Source organism: Pristiophorus japonicus, chromosome 15 (genome assembly GCF_044704955.1).
Source record: "Pristiophorus japonicus isolate sPriJap1 chromosome 15, sPriJap1.hap1, whole genome shotgun sequence".
In the NCBI taxonomy this organism is placed as follows: domain Eukaryota; kingdom Metazoa; phylum Chordata; class Chondrichthyes; family Pristiophoridae; genus Pristiophorus; species Pristiophorus japonicus.
Genome location: NC_091991.1, coordinates 185,374,795 through 185,394,657, shown reverse-complemented (window position 1 = coordinate 185,394,657; position 19,863 = coordinate 185,374,795). Strand labels below are relative to the sequence as shown.

Sequence of the window (19,863 nt, the reverse complement as noted above, 5' to 3'; positions counted from 1 at the left end):
GGTTGGGGGTAATATGGATAGAGGATTGGCTAACTAACAGAGAACAGAGAGTCGTGACAAATGGTTCATTCTCTGGTTGGCAACCGGTAACTAGTGGGGTGTCGCACGGATCAGTGCTGGGACCCCAACTATTTACAATCTATATTAACGACTTGGAAGAAGGGACTGAGTGTAACGTAGACAAGTTTGCTGACGATACAAAGATGGGAGGAAAAGCAATGTGTGAGGAGGACACAAAAAATCTGCAAAAGGACACAGACAGGCTAAGTGAGTGGGCAAAATTTTGGCAGATGGAGTATAATGTTGGAAAGTGTGAGGTCATGCACTTCAGCAGAAAAAAAATCAAAGATCAAGTTATTATTTAAATGGAGAAAGATTGCAAAGTGCCGCAGTACAGCGGGACCTGGGGGTACTCGAGCATGAAACATATAAGGAGAGTATGCAGGTGCAGCAAGTGATCAGGAAGGCCAATGGTATCTTGGCCTTTATTGCAAAGGGGATGGAGTATAAAAGCAGGGAAGTCTTGCTACAGTTATACAAGGTATTGGTGAGGCCACACCTGGAATACTGCGTGCAGTTTGGGTTTCCATATTTACAAAAGGATATACTTGCTTTGGAGGCAGTTCAGAGAAGGTTCACTCGGTTGATTCCGGGGATGAGGGGGTTGACTTATGAGGAAAGGTTGAGTAGGTTGGGCCTCTACTCATTGGAATTCAGAAGAATGAGAGGTGATCTTATTGAGATGTATAAGATTATGAGGTGGCTTGACAGGGTGGATATAGAGAGGATGTTTCCACTGATGGGGGAGACTCGATCTAGAGGCAACGATCTTAGAATAAGGGGCCGCCCATTTAAAACAGAGATGAGGAGAAATTTCTTCTCAGAGGGTTGTGAATCTGTGGAATTTGCTGCCTCAGAGAGCTGTGGAAGCTGGGTCATTGAATAAATTGAAGACAGAAATGGACGGTTTCTTAAATGCTAAGAGGATAAGGGGTTATGGGGAGCGGGCAGAGAAATGGAGCTGAGTCCATGATCAGATCAGCCATGATCTTATTGAATGGCAGAGCAGGCTCGTATGGCCTACTCCTGTTCCTATTTCTTATGTTCTTATGTTCTTACATACATGACAGACCTTATAAAGACAGAATACGGAGGTTTGTGATGGAACTCTGTAAGCAGTTACATGACGTAAAAGCACAGGCTAGAGATCTGTAAGTAATCAAGGACTTCATGAACGACACTAAGGAACAGAAGGTCCAAATACCCCAAAGGGACCAATCAGGTGATGGGGAGGATGGTAAGGGACAAAGTTATAAGGGGTATCGGCAAGTGGAAACACTGGACCCAGTTAAAAAAGCATGGTCACAAACTAACCGGTGACAACCGGGAAATATTGTTTTTTGCAGGACTGCAGTGCTTGTGGAAACAACGTGGGGTAACACAGCCTCATATCAAGGACAACAGGCTGAGGGATGGCAAGGCCTGTATTACAGGGACTCGGGTGACATTAGTTTAATAAAGAATCAAAAACACTGATGGTGACGGACGTAACAAGGAAACGAAACAACATTGGGGATGGGCCAGTTATACGGGACCAATAATTAGTGTGAATAAGACTGCGGTGTGTTTTATAATCAGGAGGGACAGAGATACTGCCCCCGGGGGAAGGGCGTGCAGGTTTCACTCAACATCTATGAATGGTGGTGGAGGGGTATCTCCCGAGATAGACCCACCAACACGGCCCCACCCACTACTTCAGCAACAGTGAGCAGTACCAGGGCCCCGACCAGCACACCCCAGCGACACCAACGTGTCCAACTATGAACGCTGAGGCAAAAGGGGATTGAAAAGGCAGACCAAGGATAAGATACACTTCGGGGTACGTCAGCAAATAATTACTGTATTCCTAAATAACCATCCCCATTCTGGGGTTAAACACTATAAGCCTGTGTAAAAACCTGACCCTGCGGGCACCTAAAGGCCCTGAATCAAAAACCATGACAGATGTGGAAGAGAGGGTCAGGTAAAAAGTGGGATACTAGAAATGGTACGCAGCGGGATACACGGCGGGAGTTGTGACGGTAAACACTATAGATGATCGAATTGATGCCCTAACACGAACCTTACATGGATTGTTGGGGAGAAATGTGGGAGAAACCTGTGTGCAGTACCATGACAATCCAGAAATGTACCTGAAGAGATGAACAGTACTAAAAGTCTCAGCATAGATGATTGTTATAAAAATAACCAAATTGCTTTATGTTGAGATCCACTACAAATGATCAAAAATGACTGTGGATATGACCAAGTGGAGGGGTGCACCCCCTAACACAGGACTACTAAATTATCACTGTTCCACAAGGAAATGGAGGTTGATGTGTGAGCACCACGGCAACTGAAATGAAGAAGGAACACCTCATGCACCATTATGGACACTGACTTCTGCTTTACTGCGCTTGACTAGACAGATGTAAAGGGGTTTATTATAACCCCTGAACTAAAGGAGAAGGAAACCATTGATGATAGACATTACTCGAGGAGGTTATGCGAAAGCCATTGGGGCACAAGGAAAACCGTTACTTGAACTGAAAGAGGAACAAATTCGACTGAAGTGGACACAACATCGAGGATACCCCAGGCGGGGCAGACATTCCAACACCGAGAAAATGTTGGCTAGAAAAGACTTATACATGAACTATGCTGACTAAATGTACTGGTTGTAGTGCAAGGGAACTCAGCTTGCTAGTATTATCCTGTAAAAAGGTGTAACCGACTTAAGAGGCAGGCCCCAGCCCGTACTATAGTTAAACATTGAATAAAGGGAAATTAGACAGTCCAGCAGAAAGGACTTATTTAGTATAACCTTGATGGGAAAGCCAACAGGTAGTCCTGCAGCCCGGGAAGTAGTGCTACTCAAGCGAAAAGACATCCCTGGAATTAATTGGGAAATGGCCTATCTTGGGCATATAGCCAAGGGCCATGAGGGGGGAATTGTAAGGGATATAGAATTGTAGCGGGCATAGAGCAGACAAATAGGTGGTCAGAACACAATGCTGAAGGTAGTGAACTAATCAGTATGTAACTCCGCTGATAGCAATAGACCTATTAATGATTTTGTAGGAGGATACCTCCTTTGCAAAACCTGTACAAATTATACTCGAAACCTCTTGTATTTTGAAGGTTCCACGATTGAACCTTCCCTTGCATTTGCACGAAATAAAGCCAGTTGAACCTAAGATTTATTTTGTTTAATTCCATGGTCGTTATATGGAGGGCGATGGGTGAGGTGTCAATTACCTATATCAGGTAGTCCGCCCCGAGGGAGAGTAGTCTTCCTTTTACCCCAACACAAGTCATCCTCAACTCTGGGGAACTGCTGAAGAGAAGGTTAGATGGGACAGTGCAGGGGGAGCTTTACTCTGTATCTAACCCCCTGTACCTGCCCTGGGAGTGTTTGATGGGACAGTGTCGAGGGAGCTTTACTCTGTATCTAACCCCCTGTACCTGCCCTGGGAGTGTTTGATGGGACAGTGTAGAGGGAGCTTTACTCTGTATCTAACCCCCTGTACTTGCCCTGGGAGTGTTTGATGGGACAGTGTAGAGGGAGCTTTACTCTGTATCTAACCCATGCTGTACCTGCCCTGGGAGTGTTTGATGGGACAGTGTAGAGGGAGCTTTACTCTGTATCTAACCCCCTGTACCTGCCCTGGGAGTGTGTGATGGGACAGTGTAGAGGGAGCTTTACTCTGTATCTAACCCCTGTACCTGCCCTGGGAGTGTTTGATGGGACAGTGTAGAGGGAGATTTACTCTGTATCTAACCCCTGTACCTGCCCTGGGAGTGTTTGATGGGACAGTGTAGGGGGAGCTTTACTCTGTATCTAACCCCCTGTACCTGCCCTGGGAGTGTTTGATGGGACAGTGTAGAGGGAGCTTTACTCTGTATCTAATCCCCTGTACCTGCCCTGGGAGTGTTTGATGGGACAGTGTAGAGGGAGCTTTACTCTGTATCTAATCCCCTGTACCTGCCCTGGGAGTGTTTGATGGGACAGTGTAGAGGGAGCTTTACTCTGTATCTAACCCCCTGTACCTGCCCTGGGAGTGTTTGATAGGACAGTGTAGAGGGAGCTTTACTCTGTATCTAACCCCCTGTACCTGCCCTGGGAGTGTTTGATGGGACAGTGTAGAGGGAGCTTTACTCTGTATCTAACCCCCTGCAACCTGCCCTGGGAGTGTTTGATGGGACAGTGTAGAGGGAGCTTTACTCTGTATCTAACCCCCTGTACCTGCCCTGGGAGTGTTTGATGGGACAGTGTAGAGGGAGCTTTACTCTGTATCTAACCCCCTGCACCTGCCCTGGGAGTGTTTGATGGGACAGTGTAGAGGGAGCTTTACTCTGTATCTAACCCCCTGTACCTGCCCTGGGAGTGTTTGATGGGACAGTGTAGAGGGAGATTTACTCTGTATCTAACCCCTGTACCTGCCCTGGGAGTGTTTGATGGGACAGTGTAGAGGGAGATTTACTCTGTATCTAACCCCTGTACCTGCCCTGGGAGTGTTTGATGGGACAGTGTAGGGGGAGCTTTACTCTGTATCTAACCCCGTGCTGTACCTGCCCTGGGAGTGTTTGATGGGACAGTGTAGAGGGAGCTTTACTCTGTATCTAACCCCCTGTACCTGCCCTGGGTGTGTTTGATGGGACAGTGTAGAGGGAGATTTACTCTGTATCTAACCCCTGTACCTGCCCTGGGAGTGTTTGATGGGACAGTGTAGAGGGAGCTTTACTCTGTATCTAACCCCGTGCTGTACCTGCCCCGGGAGTGTTTGATGGGACAGTGTAGAGGGAGATTTACTCTGTATCTAACCCCTTGTACCTGCCCTGGGAGTGTTTGATGGGACAGTGTAGGGGGAGCTTTACTCTGTATCTAACCCCCTGTACCTGCCCTGGGAGTGTTTGATGGGACAGTGTAGAGGGAGCTTTACTCTGTATCTAACCCCGTGCTGTACCTGCCCTGGGAGTGTTTGATGGGACAGTGTAGGGGGAGCTTTACTCTGTATCTAACCCCCTGTACCTGCCCTGGGAGTGTTTGATGGGACAGTGTAGAGGGAGCTTTACTCTGTATCTAACCCCATGCTATACCTGCCCTGGGAGTGTTTGATGGGACAGTGTAGAGGGAGCTTTACTCTGTATCTAACCCCGTGCTGTACCTGCCCTGGGAGTGTTTGATGGGACAGTGTAGAGGGAGCTTTACTCTGTATCTAACCCCCTGTACCTGCCCTGGGAGTGTGTGATGGGACAGTGCAGAGGGAGCTTTACTCTGTATCTAACCCCCTGTACCTGCCCCGGGAGTGTTTGATGGGACAGTGCAGAAGGAGCTTTACTCTGTATCTAACCCCCTGTATCTGCCCTGGGAGTGTTTGATGGGACAGTGTAGAGGGAGCTTTACTCTGTATCTAACCCCCTGTACCTGCCCTGGGAGTGTTTGATGGGACAGTGTAGAGGGAGCTTTACTCTGTATCTAACCCCCTGTACCTGCCCTGGGAGTGTTTGATGGGACAGTGTAGATGGAGCTTTACTCTGTATTTAACCCCCTGTACCTGTCCTGGGAGTGTTTGATGGGACAGTGTAGAGGGAGCTTTACTCTGTGTCTAACCCGTGCTGAACCTGCCCTGGGAGTGTTTGATGGGACAGTGTAGAGGGAGCTTTACTCTGTGTCTAACCCGTGCTGAACCTGCCCTGGGAGTGTTTGATGGGACAGTGTAGAGGGAGCTTTACTCTATATCTAACCCCCTGTACCTGCCCTGGGAGTGTTTGATGGGACAGTGTAGAGGGAGCTTTACTCTGTATCTAACCCCCTGTACCTGCCCTGGGAGTGTTTGATGGGACAGTGTAGAGGGAGCTTTACTCTGTATCTAACCCCCTGTACCTGCCCTGGGAGTGTTTGATGGGACAGTGTAGAGGGAGCTTTACTCTGTATCTAACCCCCTGTACCTGCCCTGGGAGTATTTGATGGGACAGTGTAGAAGGAGCTTTACTCTGTATCTAACCCCCTGTACCTGCCCTGGGAGTGTTTGACTGGGTCAAAGCTGATCAGAGTTTTAGTCCCCATCATTGGCATCCTTAATTTATTTTTATAAAATAACTGAAATTCTAAAATGTAAGAACATACAAGACATTTACCTGACAAATATTTTGTTGTAGTGGTTCTGGTTTATTTTTACCTCTGAGCAAACGGTGTCCACCTGTTGTACCAGACGCTTGGGCCAGGTCATCTCACTCTGCAAAATAAAGTCAGCCTGTGGTCACTGTGCTTGATCGAGTCAGCTGCCACCCATCGGTAACTAGTGCAGCATTGATTCCCCCAAACCCACCACTGACCCCCGACCCACCACTGACCCCCGACCCACCACTGACCCCCGACCCACCACCGACCCCCGACCCACCACCGTCCCCCCGACCCACCATCGACCCCCGACCCACCACTGACCCCCGACCCACCACTGACCCCCAAACCCACCACTGACCCCCGACCCACCACTGACATCCCCCGACCCACAACTGACCCCCAAACCCACCACTGACCCCCGACCCACCACTGACCCCCGACCCACCACTGACCCCCAAACCCACCACTGACCCCCGACCCACCACTGACCCCCAAACCCACCACTGACCCCCGACCCACCACTGACCCCCAAACCCACCACTGACCCCCGACCCCCGACCCACCACTGACCCCCGACCCACCACTGACCCCCGACCCACAAGTGACCCCCAAACCCACCACTGATCCCCGACCCACCACTGACCCCCGACCCCCGACCCACCACTGACCCCCGACCCACCACCGTCCCCCCGCTGACCCCCCGACCCACCACTGACCCCCGACCCACCACCGTCCCCCCGACCCACCACCGACCCCCGACCCACCACCGTCCCCCCGCTGACCCCCCGACCCACCACTGACCCCCGACCCACCACCGTCCCCCCGCTGACCCCCCGACCCACCACTGACCCCCGACCCACCACCGTCCCCCCGCTGACCCCCCGACCCACCACTGACCCCCGACCCACCATCGACCCCCGACCCACCATCGACCCCCGACCCACCACCGACCCCCGACCCACCACCGACCCCCGACCCACCACCGACCCCCCGACCCACCACCGACCCCCGACCCACCATCGACCCCCGACCCACCACCGACCCCCGACCCACCATCGACCCCCGACCCACCACTGACCCCCGACCCACCACTGACCCCCGACCCACCACTGACCCCCGACCCACCACCGACCCCCCGACCCACCACTGACCCCCGACCCACCACTGACCCCCGACCCACCACTGACCCCCGACCCACCACCGACCCCCGACCCACCACCGACCCCCCGACCCACCACTGACCCCCGACCCACCACTGACCCCCGACCCACCACTGACCCCCAAACCCACCACTGACCCACCACTGACCCCCGACCCACAACTGACCCCCAAACCCACCACTGACCCACAACTGACCCCCGACCCACCACCGACCCCCCGACCCACCACTGACCCCCGACCCACAACTGACCCCCCGACCCACCACTGACCCCCGACCCACAACTGACCCCCAAACCCACCACTGACCCCCGACCCACCACTGACCCCCGACCCCCGACCCACCACTGACCCCCGACCCACCACTGACCCCCGACCCACCACCGTCCCCCCGCTGACCCCCCGACCCACCACTGACCCCCGACCCACCACCGACCCCCGACCCACCACCGTCCCCCCGACCCACCACCGTCCCCCCGACCCACCACTGACCCCCGACCCACCACCGTCCCCCCGACCCACCATCGACCTCCGACCCACCACTGACCCCCGACCCACCACCGTCCCCCCGACCCACCACCGTCCCCCCGACCCACCACTGACCCCCGACCCACCACTGACCCCCGACCCACCATCGACCCCCCGACCCACCATCGACCTCCGACCCACCACTGACCACCGACCCACCACCGTCCCCCCGACCCACCACTGACCCCCGACCCACCACCGTCCCCCCGACCCACCACTGACCCCTGACCCACCATCGACCCCCGACCCACCACTGACCCCCGACCCACCACTGACCCCCGACCCACCACTGACCCCCGACCCACCACTGACCCCCAAACCCACCACTGACCCCCGACCCACCACTGACCCCCAAACCCACCACTGACCCCCGACCCACCACTGACCCCCGACCCACCACTGACCCCCAAACCCACCACTGACCCCCAAACCCACCACTGACCCCCGACCCACCACTGACCCCCAAACCCACCACTGACCCCCGACCCACCATCGACCCCCCCGACCCACCACCGTCCCCCCGACCCACCACTGACCCCCGACCCACCACTGACCCCCGACCCACCACCGTCCCCCCGACCCACCACTGACCCTTGACCCACCACCGTCGCCCCGACCCACCACTGACCCCCGACCCACCACCGTCCCCCCGACCCACCATCGACCCCCGACCCACCATCGACCACCGACCCCCGACCCACCACTGACCCCCCGACCCACCATCGACCCCCGACCCACCACCGACCCCCCGACCCACCATCGACCCCCGACCCACCATCGACCCCCCCGACCCACCACCGTCCCCCCGACCCACCACCGACCCCCCGACCCACCATCGACCCCCGACCCACCACTGACCCCCGACCCACCACCGACCCCCCGACCCACCATCGACCCCCGACCCACCATCGACCCCCGACCCACCACTGACCCCCGACCCACCACCGACCCCCCGACCCACCATCGACCCCCGACCCACCACCGACCCCCCGACCCACCATCGACCCCCGACCCACCACTGACCCCCGACCCACCACCGACCCCCCGACCCACCATCGACCCCCGACCCACCATCGACCCCCGACCCACCACTGACCCCCGACCCACCACTGACCCCCGACCCACCACTGACCCCCGACCCACCACTGACCCCCGACCCACCACCGTCCCCCCGACCCACCACCGACCCCCGACCCACCATCGACCCCCGACCCACCACTGACCCCCGACCCACCACCGACCCCCGACCCACCACCGACCCCCGACCCACCACCGTCCCCCCGACCCACCACTGACCCCCGACCCACCACCGACCCCCCACCGAACCCCCCGACCCACCACTGACCCCCGACCCACCACTGACCCCCGACCCACCATCGACCCCCCCGACCCACCACTGACCCCCGACCCACCATCGACCCCCGACCCACCACCGACCCCCGACCCACCACTGACCCCCGACCCACCACTGACCCCCCGACCCACCACCGTCCCCCCGACCCACCACTGACCCCCGACCCACCACTGACCCCCGACCCACCATCGACCCCCCCGACCCACCACTGACCCCCGACCCACCACCGACCCACCACTGACCCCCGACCCACCATCGACCCCCCCGACCCACCACTGACCCCCGACCCACCACTGACCCCCGACCCACCACTGACCCCCCGACCCACCACCGACCCCCGACCCACCACCGTCCCCCCGACCCACCACCGACCCCCGACCCACCACCGACCCCCGACCCACCACTGACCCCCGACCCACCACCGTCCCCCCGACCCACCACTGACCCCCGACCCACCACTGACCCCCGACCCACCATCGACCCCCCGACCCACCACTGACCCCCGACCCACCATCGACCCCCCGACCCACCACTGACCCCCGACCCACCACTGACCCCCGACCCACCATCGACCCCCCCGACCCACCACTGACCCCCGACCCACCACTGACCCCCCGACCCACCACCGTCCCCCCGACCCACCACCGACCCCCCACTTACCCCCGACCCACCATCGACCCCCCGACCCACCACCGACCCCCGACCCACCACTGACCCCCGACCCACCACCGTCCCCCCGACCCACCACCGTCCCCCCGACCCACCACTGACCCCCGACCCACCACCGACCCCCCCGACCCACCACCGACCCCCCCGACCCACCACTGACCCCCGACCCACCACCGACCCCCCCGACCCACCACTGACCCCCGACCCACCACTGACCCCCGACCCACCACCGACCCCCCCGACCCACCACCGACCCCCCCGACCCACCACTGACCCCCGACCCACCACTGACCCCCGACCCACCACCGTCCCCCCGACCCACCACTGACCCCCGACCCACCACTGACCCCCGACCCACCACTGACCCCCGACCCACCACCGACCCCCCCGACCCACCACCGACCCCCCCGACCCACCACCGACCCCCCCGACCCACCACTGACCCCCGACCCACCACTGACCCCCGACCCACCACCGTCCCCCCGACCCACCACTGACCCCCGACCCACCACTGACCCCCGACCCACCACTGACCCCCGACCCACCATCGACCCCCCCGACCCACCACTGACCCCCGACCCACCACCGTCCCCCCGACCCACCACTGACCCCCGACCCACCACTGACCCCCGACCCACCACTGACCCCCGACCCACCACCGTCCCCCCGACCCACCACCATCCCCCCGACCCACCACTGACCCCCGACCCACCACTGACCCCCGACCCACCACTGACCCCCGACCCACCATCGACCCCTGACCCACCACCGTCCCCCCGACCCACCATCGACCCCCGACCCACCACCGTCCCCCCGACCCACCTCTGTCCCCCCGACCCACCATCGACCCCCGACCCACCACCGACCCCCGACCCACCACTGACCCCCGACCCACCACCGACCCCTGACCCACCACTGACCCCCGACCCACCACTGACCCCCGACCCACCATCGACCCCCCGACCCACCACTGACCCCCGACCCACCATCGACCCCCCGACCCACCACTGACCCCCGACCCACCATCGACCCCCCCGACCCACCACTGACCCCCGACCCACCACTGACCCCCCGACCCACCACCGTCCCCCCGACCCACCACCGACCCCCCCGACCCACCACTTACCCCCGACCCACCATCGACCCCCCGACCCACCACCGACCCCCGACCCACCACTGACCCCCGACCCACCACCGTCCCCCCGACCCACCACCGTCCCCCCGACCCACCACTGACCCCCGACCCACCACCGACCCCCCCGACCCACCACCGACCCCCCCGACCCACCACTGACCCCCGACCCACCACCGACCCCCCCGACCCACCACTGACCCCCGACCCACCACTGACCCCCGACCCACCACCGACCCCCCCGACCCACCACCGACCCCCCCGACCCACCACTGACCCCCGACCCACCACTGACCCCCGACCCACCACCGTCCCCCCGACCCACCACTGACCCCCGACCCACCACTGACCCCCGAACCACCACTGACCCCCGACCCACCACCGACCCCCCCGACCCACCACCGACCCCCCCGACCCACCACTGACCCCCGACCCACCACTGACCCCCGACCCACCACCGTCCCCCCGACCCACCACTGACCCCCGACCCACCACTGACCCCCGACCCACCACTGACCCCCGACCCACCATCGACCCCCCCGACCCACCACTGACCCCCGACCCACCACCGTCCCCCCGACCCACCACTGACCCCCGACCCACCACTGACCCCCGACCCACCACTGACCCCCGACCCACCACCGTCCCCCCGACCCACCACCATCCCCCCGACCCACCACTGACCCCCGACCCACCACTGACCCCCGACCCACCATCGACCCCTGACCCACCACCGTCCCCCCGACCCACCATCGACCCCCGACCCACCACCGTCCCCCCGACCCACCTCTGTCCCCCCGACCCACCATCGACCCCCGACCCACCATCGACCCCTGACCCACCACTGACCCCCCCGACCCACCATCGACCCCTGACCCACCACTGACCCCCCCGACCCACCACCGAGCCCCCGACCTACCATTGACCCCCGACCCACCGTCGACCCCCGACCTCCCGACCCATTATCCCCCAGACCCATCATCGACCTCCTGAATCCCCATCGACCCCCCGACACACCACTCACCCCCCTGCGACCCCCCTGAATCCCCATTGACCTCCCCGACCCCACCCCCCCATTGACCCTCCGAATCCCCATCGACCCCCCTGACCCACCCCCCATTGACCCCCCCGACCCACCATCGACCCCTCTTCGACACCACAAAACCCCCCCACTGACTCCCCCCGACCCACCACTGACCCCCGCAATGCCCATCGACCCCCCCAAACCCATCGTCATCCCGAAAACAAACACTTTCCCTTCCCAACTGTTTCTTCACTAGTCATTGCCCAACTGTTGCGAACTCGGAGACACACGGCCATTGCAACTGCATCAAATGTGCAGCTCAGCTGACCCGGCTCAACACTGGCTCAACACTGGCTCAACACTGGCTCAAAGCTGGTACCGTTGGAGCTGGCGTGCGTTCAAACTGAGTACAGCAGGACGTGCCGCCCAGATCATCACAAGTTTATTAACAACCAAGGCAGTGAAGACCATGAGTGTCGACAGCAGCAACGACAACGCCTAATATGGCAAGGCAAATTCTTCTGCAAATCCACACAAGGCCACACAAGGTACCTTCATTTCTGGTTTGAAGCTCTCACACATTTTCTCGTACCATTCAGACGTGGACTTCTGTAAAATTAACACAGCGCAAATCAACGTAATGTCACTCAATGTAGAGTCACTCGACACAGTCAGTCAACGCAGAGTCACAGAGTCACTCGACACGAGTCACTCAACACAGTCACTCGACGCAGAGTCAGAGTCACTCGACGCAAAGTCACAGAGTCACTTGACACGAGTCACTCAACACAGAATCACAGAGTCACTCGACAGTTAGTCGACACAGAGTCACAGAGTCACTCGACACAGAGTCACTCAACAGTTAGTCGACAGAGTCAGAGTCACTCGACACGAGTCACTCAACAGAGTCACAGAGTCACTCGACACGAGTCACTCGACGCAGAGTCACAGAGTCACCTGACACGAGTCACTCGACACAGAGTCATAGAGTCACTCGACACAGTCACTCGACGCAGAGTCACAGAGTCACTCGACACAGTGTCACGGAGTCACTCAACAGAGTCACTCGAAATGGACTCAGTCATTCAACACAAAGTCAGAGTCACTCGACATAGATGCACAAAACACCTTTTTGAATCTGAGTGGCAGTTTGCGGGTTAAGCTGAAACACATTTTCTGTGGTGCATGTTCTGAGACCCCCACCTTTTGATCGAGATGTGAAACTGTACTTCAGTACTTCACTGTCTCTGCTCCAACACTCACTGGCACTAGAACGGGATCGCCCAATTCAGCGATCCAAGGGACCGTGGAACAGCACAAATTGCACGAGACGCTTTGTTGCTTTCCACTTGACACTAGAGATGGTGAGGGATGAGTCAATTAGTGCTGAGAACTCTTCGCCCGGGAAAGGTCTCACCCCATAGAATTCATGTGTCTTCTATTTACCTTCCAAAACTAGTACTTTGCATTTGTCCATATTAAACTTCATTTGCTGCTCGTCAGCCCAACTGGAAATGCTGTTGAGTTCTTTTGATAAAATTGTCATCATCTCCTCTGAGCAGACAATGCTGCTGGTTTATCAGTCAATTTAAGTAAAGTTGTGACTGCGATTCCAGGTCATTGATGTAAAGCGGGAACATCACAGGCCCCTGGGCATCCTTCCACTGACTAATGTAACCCCACTTTAAAAAAAAATGAGAGAGAGAAAACAGGGAATTATAGACCGGTTAGCCTGACATCAGTAGTGGGGAAAATGTTGGAATCAATTATTAAAGATGAAATAGCAGCGCATTTGGAAAGCAGTGACAGGATCGGTCCAAGTCAGCATGGATTTATGAAGGGGAAATCCTGCTTGACAAATCTTCTGGAATTTTTTGAGGATGTAACTAGTAGAGTGGACAAGGGAGAACCAGTGGATGTGGTGTATTTGGACTTTCAAAAGATTTTTGACAAGGTCCCACATAAGAGATTGGTGTTCAAAATTAAAGCACATAATATTGTGGGTAATGTATTGATGTGGATAGAGAACTGGTTGACAGACAGGAAGCAAAGAGTCAGGATAAACGGGTCCTTTTCAGAATGGCAGGCAGTGACTAGTGGGATACCGCAAGGTTCAGTGCTGGGACCCCAGCTATTTACAATATACATCAATGATTTAGATGAAGGAATTGAATGTGATATCTCCAAGTTTGCAGATGACACTAAGCTGGGTGGCAGTGTGAGCTGTTAGGAGGATGCTAAGAGGCTGCAGGATGACTTGGACAAGTTAGGTGAATGGGCAAATGCATGGCAGATGCAGTATAATGTGGATAAATGTGAGGTTATCCACTTTGGTGGCAAAAACAGGAAGACAGAATATTATCTGAATGGCGGCAGATTAGGAAAAGGGGAGGTGCAACGAGACCTGGGTGTCATGGTACATCAGTCATTGAAAGTTGGTATGCAGGTACAGCAGGTGGTGAAGGCGGCAAATAGCATGTTGGCCTTCATAGAGAGAGGATTTGAGGTCTTACTGCAGTTGTACAGGGCCTTGGTGAGACCACACCTGGAGTATTGTGTACAGTTTTGGTCTCCTAATCTGAGGAAGGACATTCTTGCTATTGAGGGAGTGCAGTGAAGGTTCTCCAGACTGATTCCCGGGATGGCAGGACTGACATATGAAGAAAGACTGGATCGACAACACTTATATTCACTGGAATTTAGAAGAATGAGAGGGGATCGCAAAGAAACATATAAAATTCTGACGGGTTTAGACAGGTTAGATGCAGAAAGAATGAACCCGATGTTGGGGAAGTCCAGAACCAGGGGTCACAGTCTAAGGATAAGGGGTAAGCCATTTAGGACCGAGATGAGGAGAAACTTTTTCACTCAGAATTGTGAACCTGTGGAATTCCCTACCACTGAAAGTTGTTGAGGCCAGTTCGTTAGATATATTCAAAAGGGATTAGATGTGGCCCTTACGGCTAAAGGGATCAGAAGGTATGGAGAGAAAGCAGGAATGGGGTACTGAAGTTGCATGATCAGCCATGATGATATTGAATGGTGGTGTAGGCTCGAAGGGCCGAATGGCCTACTTTCTATGTTTCGATGAGCCTTCTCCCCTTACAACCACCTGCTGCTTTCATCCCTTCAGACAGTTACTAATTCGTGTCACATCTCAGCCAGGATACCCGTCGAGTTTATTTTGCAGAGAAGTCTCCCCTGTGATACTGTAGTACCCCTGTGGATCTCTCCCTGTGATACTGTAGTACCCCTGTGGGACTCTCCCTGTGATACTGTAGTACCCCTGTGGGACTCTCCCTGTGATACTGTAGTACCCCTGTGGATCTCTCCCTGTGATACTGTAGTACCCCTGTGGGACTCTCCCTGTGATACTGTAGTACCCCTGTGGATCTCTCCCTGTGATACTGTAGTACCCCTGTGGGACTCTCCCTGTGATACTGTAGTACCCCTGTGGGACTCTCCCTGTGATACTGTAGTACCCCTGTGGATCTCTCCCTGTGATACTGTAGTACCCCTGTGGGACTCTCCCTGTGATACTGTAGTACCCCTGTGGATCTCTCCCTGTGATACTGTAGTACCCCTGTGGATCTCTTCCTGTGATACTGTAGTACCCCTGTGGATCTCTCCCTGTGATACTGTAGTACCCCTGTGGATCTCTCCCTGTGATACTGTAGTACCCCTGTGGGACTCTCCCTGTGATACTGTAGTACCCCTGTGGATCTCTCCCTGTGATACTGTAGTACCCCTGTGGATCTCTTCCTGTGATACTGTAGTACCCCTGTGGATCTCTCCCTGTGATACTGTAGTACCCCTGTGGATCTCTCCCTGTGATACTGTAGTACCCCTGTGGATCTCTCCCTGTGATACTGTAGTACCCCTGTGGATCTCTCCCTGTGATACTGGAGTACCCCTGTGGATCTCTCCCTGTGATACTGTAGTACCCCTGTGGATCTCTCCCTGTGATACTGTAGTACCCCTGTGGATCTCTCCCTGTGATACTGTAGTCGAGGGACACTACAGAAGGTGGATTCTCCCGCCATCTCATTAACTTGGGTCGAAAGGTTGCCCAAGTGAGGTCGTCCTCTGAGGCCATCGCTGCCATTTATCAGGTTCTTGCACTGTTTCTGGCTATTGACAATGAAGCCCACACTCTACCTTCACCAAAGCAGCAATCTCCATGTGCAGTGGGGTGTGAAAAGGACAGACTGCTTTAAAGGCTTCCGTTGAATAAATCTTCAACAAGCACCTGAAAAATATTAAACAAAGTACATGCACAAAAAGCAGGAGAAAGAGGGGATAAAGTAGGAGATGAACCAGGAGACATGGAGAGAGAGGGGAATAAAGAGAGAGAGAAATGAGGGGTTTGGGGGATAAAGAGGAAGAGAGGAACAGGGAGATAGACAGATGGTGACAGAGAGAGACATAGAACCCGGGAGAGAGAGAATCAAGGGTAAGGGATGGAGATGTACAATCAGCGAGAGACAGGCAGAGCAGGGGCAAGGGATGAGAGTAACAGAAGAGTCAGGAAGAGCAAGAAAAGTGGGAGACGAAGAGAAAAGGAAAAGAGAGGCAAGTGTCAAGGATGGGAAGACCAGCAGGAGGTAGAGGGAGACGGAGAGAAGGAGAGATAACAAGACAGGGTAGAGAAAGAGGGAGGAAGGAGAGAAAGTGGGAGATGGAGGAGGAGAGGTAAAGAACAGGACGAAGGAGACAGCGAGATCGAGAGTGGGTCAGACAGACAGAGACAGACAGAAAGAGAGAACCATTAGTTCAAAAGAAATTCTTAGTTAAAGAGTATTTTCTACATTACAGCACTCACAGCTGCTTCCTCGCCTGGTCTAGTCTGGCTCGGCTCGGTTTGGCCTGACCTGGCTCGGCTCGGTTTGGCCTGACCTGGCTCGGCTCGGTTTGGTCTGCATTACCTCAGCATCAGCTCCAGCCGCTTCAGCGCCATCGGAACATTGCAGGGAAAGATCTGCCTCATCCGTTGTAGCAACACCCAGCTGTAGTCAGTGAAAAGCACAAAACTGTTGCCCAACAACTCTTCCTGCAACAAACCAAAATTAAAGGAATGAAACAATTGCAATAACAATGGAAAAGGAGACGGGAGATGTGAACCTGAGAGGGTGGGTCGCGCTCTCTGCCCTCACAGCAAGCTGCAATAAATCACCAGTGTGCAGATCCTGGGGCCTTGTTCGCCAGGAGTGAAGGGGTGTGACATGGGGCTAGGATGGGACTTGTTGTGGGAGAGAGGGCAGCCCCTCCATCCTTCAGTCTGCACTGCGAGGTATTACATTCAGCCCTTGGTTACAGGGCCGATGCAAATCTCTGCAGAGCAGTGAGTTCTCCCAGTGTCCTGGGCCAACAAAGCCCTAGTTAGACCACACATGGAGTTACTGCATTCATTTCTGGGCACCACCCCTCAGGAAGGATATACTGACCTTGGAAGGAATGCAGCATAGATTTTCTACGATAATACCTGGAATCCAAGGGTTAAATTACAAATTAGGGTTGTATTCCCTGGAATTTAGAAGGCTATGGGGTGATTTGATCGAAGTTTTCAAGATATTAAGGGGAACTGATAGGGTAGATAGAGAGAAAGTATTTCAGCTGGTTGGGGAGTCTAGAATTAGGGGACATAGTCTAAACATTAGAGCCGGACCGTTCAGAAGTGGTTAGGAATCACTTAGGGTAGAAATTTAGGGTAGTTATGGAAAAGGACAAAGGTGGACCAGGAATAAAAGTTCTCAATTGGGGTAAAGCCAATTTTGCTGAGCTGAGAGGTGATTTGGCCGAGGTGGACTGGAAACCGGTACTTGATGGTAAATGAGTGTCAGAGCGGTGGGAGGCATTCCAGGAGGAGATCCGGAGGGTACATAGCAAGTATGTTCCCTTAAGAAAAAAGGGTGGGGCTAACAAATCTAGAGCTCCCTTGATGTCAAGGGACATACAGAACATAACATAACATAAGCATTAGGAACAGGAGTAGGCCATCTAGCCCCTCGAGCCTGCTCCGCCATTCAACAAGATCATGGCTGATCTGGCCGTGGACTCAGCTCCACTTACCCGCCCGCTCCCCGTAACCCTTAATTCCCTTATTGGTTCAAAATCTATCTATCTGTGACTTGAATACATTCAATGAGCTAGCCTCAACTGCTTCCTTGGGCAGAGAATTCCACAGAATTCACAACCCTCTGGGAGAAGAAATTCCTTCTCAACTCGGTTTTAAATTGGCTCCCCCGTATTTTGAGGCTGTGCCCCCTAGTTCTAGTCTCCCCGACCAGTGGAAACAACCTCTCTGCCTCTATCTTGTCTATCCCTTTCATTATTTTAAATGTTTCTATAAGATCATCCCTCATCCTCTCCCACCTCGGGGCCTCCCGCTCCTCTCCCACCTCGGGGCCTCCCGCTCCCCGCCGGGCCTCCTGCTCCTCTCTGACCTCGGAGCCTCCCGCTCCTTGACGACCTCGGAGCCTCCCGCTCCCCGCCGGGCCTCCTGCTCCTCTCTGACCTCGGGGCCCCCCGCTCCTCTCCCACCTCGGGGCCCCCCGCTCCTCTCCCACCTCGGGGCCCCCCGCTCCTCTCCCACCTCGGGGCCCCCCGCTCCTCTCCCACCTCGGGGCCCCCCGCTCCTCTCCCACCTCGGGGCCCCCCGCTCCTCTCCCACCTCGGGGCCTCCCGCTCCCCGCCGGGCCTCCTGCTCCTCTCTGACCTCGGGGCCTCCCGCTCCTCTCCCACCTCGGGGCCCCCCGCTCCTCTCCCACCTCGGGGCCCCCCGCTCCTCTCCCACCTCGGGGCCCCCCGCTCCTCTCCCACCTCGGGGCCCCCCGCTCCTCTCCCACCTCGGGGCCCCCCGCTCCCCGCCGAGCCTCCTGCTCCTCTCTGACCTCGGAGCCTCCCGCTCCTTGACGACCTCGGAGCCTCCCGCTCCCCGCCGGGCCTCCGACCTCCTGCTCCTCTCTGACCTCGGGGCCTCCCGCTCCTTGACGACCTCGGAACCTCCTGCTCCTCTCTGACCTCGGGGCCTCCCGCTCCCCGCCAGGCCTCCTGCTCCTCGCCAACCTCCGACCTCCCGCTCCTCTCCGACCTCGGGGCCTCCCGCTCCTTGACGACCTCCGGGCCTCCTACTGCCAAGTGCGTTACTCTCCTGTATCCCGCTGGATTCGGCTCCAAACTATGGTTCCGGCCTCTGCCCGCTCACAGCCCTTGTCCGTGCAGGTAAGTGATTGGCTGGTTGATTGATAAGTATCTCTCCTTCTCTTTTATAACAGGTAAGTATAATTAGAGGAATGGCAGGGCAGCTATGGAGTGCACATCCTGCGGTATGTGGGAAGTCCTGGGCGATTCGTGCAGCCTAGACAACCATGTGTGCAGGAGGTGTCTCCAGCTTCAACTACTCGAGCTCCGTGTTTCGGAGCTAGAGCAGAGGCGGGAGTCAATACGGTGCATCCGCGAGGCTGAGAGCTCCGTGGATAGCACGTTTCAGGAAGTGGTCACCCTGCAGCTTAAAAACATGCAGGCAGAGGAAAAACGCTAGGCAGGTAGTGCAGGAGCTCCCTCCGAGTCCATCTGGTTTTCCAACTGATACTCTCATTTGAGTACCGGTGGGGGCGATGGTGCCTCTGAGGAGTGCAGACAGAGCCAAGTCCAAGGCATCACGGGTAGCTCAGCTGCACAGGGGGGGAGGGACAAAGAACGAGAGTTTTAGTGGTAGGGGATTCAATAGTTAGGGGAATAGAGAGGCGTTTCTGCAGCCGTAGGCATGACTCCAGGATGGTATGGTGCTTCTCTGGTGCCAGGGTCAAGGATGTCACAGTGCGGACGCAGGG

General features: G+C 56.6%; 1 protein-coding gene across 8 annotated transcripts in view; it reads right to left on the bottom strand.

Annotated features, from left to right (window-relative positions):
• baiap3 (BAI1 associated protein 3) overlaps positions 1 to 19,863 on the bottom strand; it is a 412,688-nt gene that overhangs the window by 75,818 nt on the left and 317,007 nt on the right. For all 8 annotated transcript variants that reach the window (XM_070901469.1, XM_070901471.1, XM_070901475.1 and 5 more), the window contains 4 exons: positions 16,957 to 17,081; positions 16,190 to 16,280; positions 12,584 to 12,640; positions 6,181 to 6,278 (listed from right to left, as the gene is read on the bottom strand). In XM_070901469.1, coding sequence (XP_070757570.1) covers positions 6,181 to 6,278; positions 12,584 to 12,640; positions 16,190 to 16,280; positions 16,957 to 17,081 — 371 coding nt within the window. The remainder of the gene's footprint in view (positions 1 to 6,180; positions 6,279 to 12,583; positions 12,641 to 16,189; positions 16,281 to 16,956; positions 17,082 to 19,863) is intronic.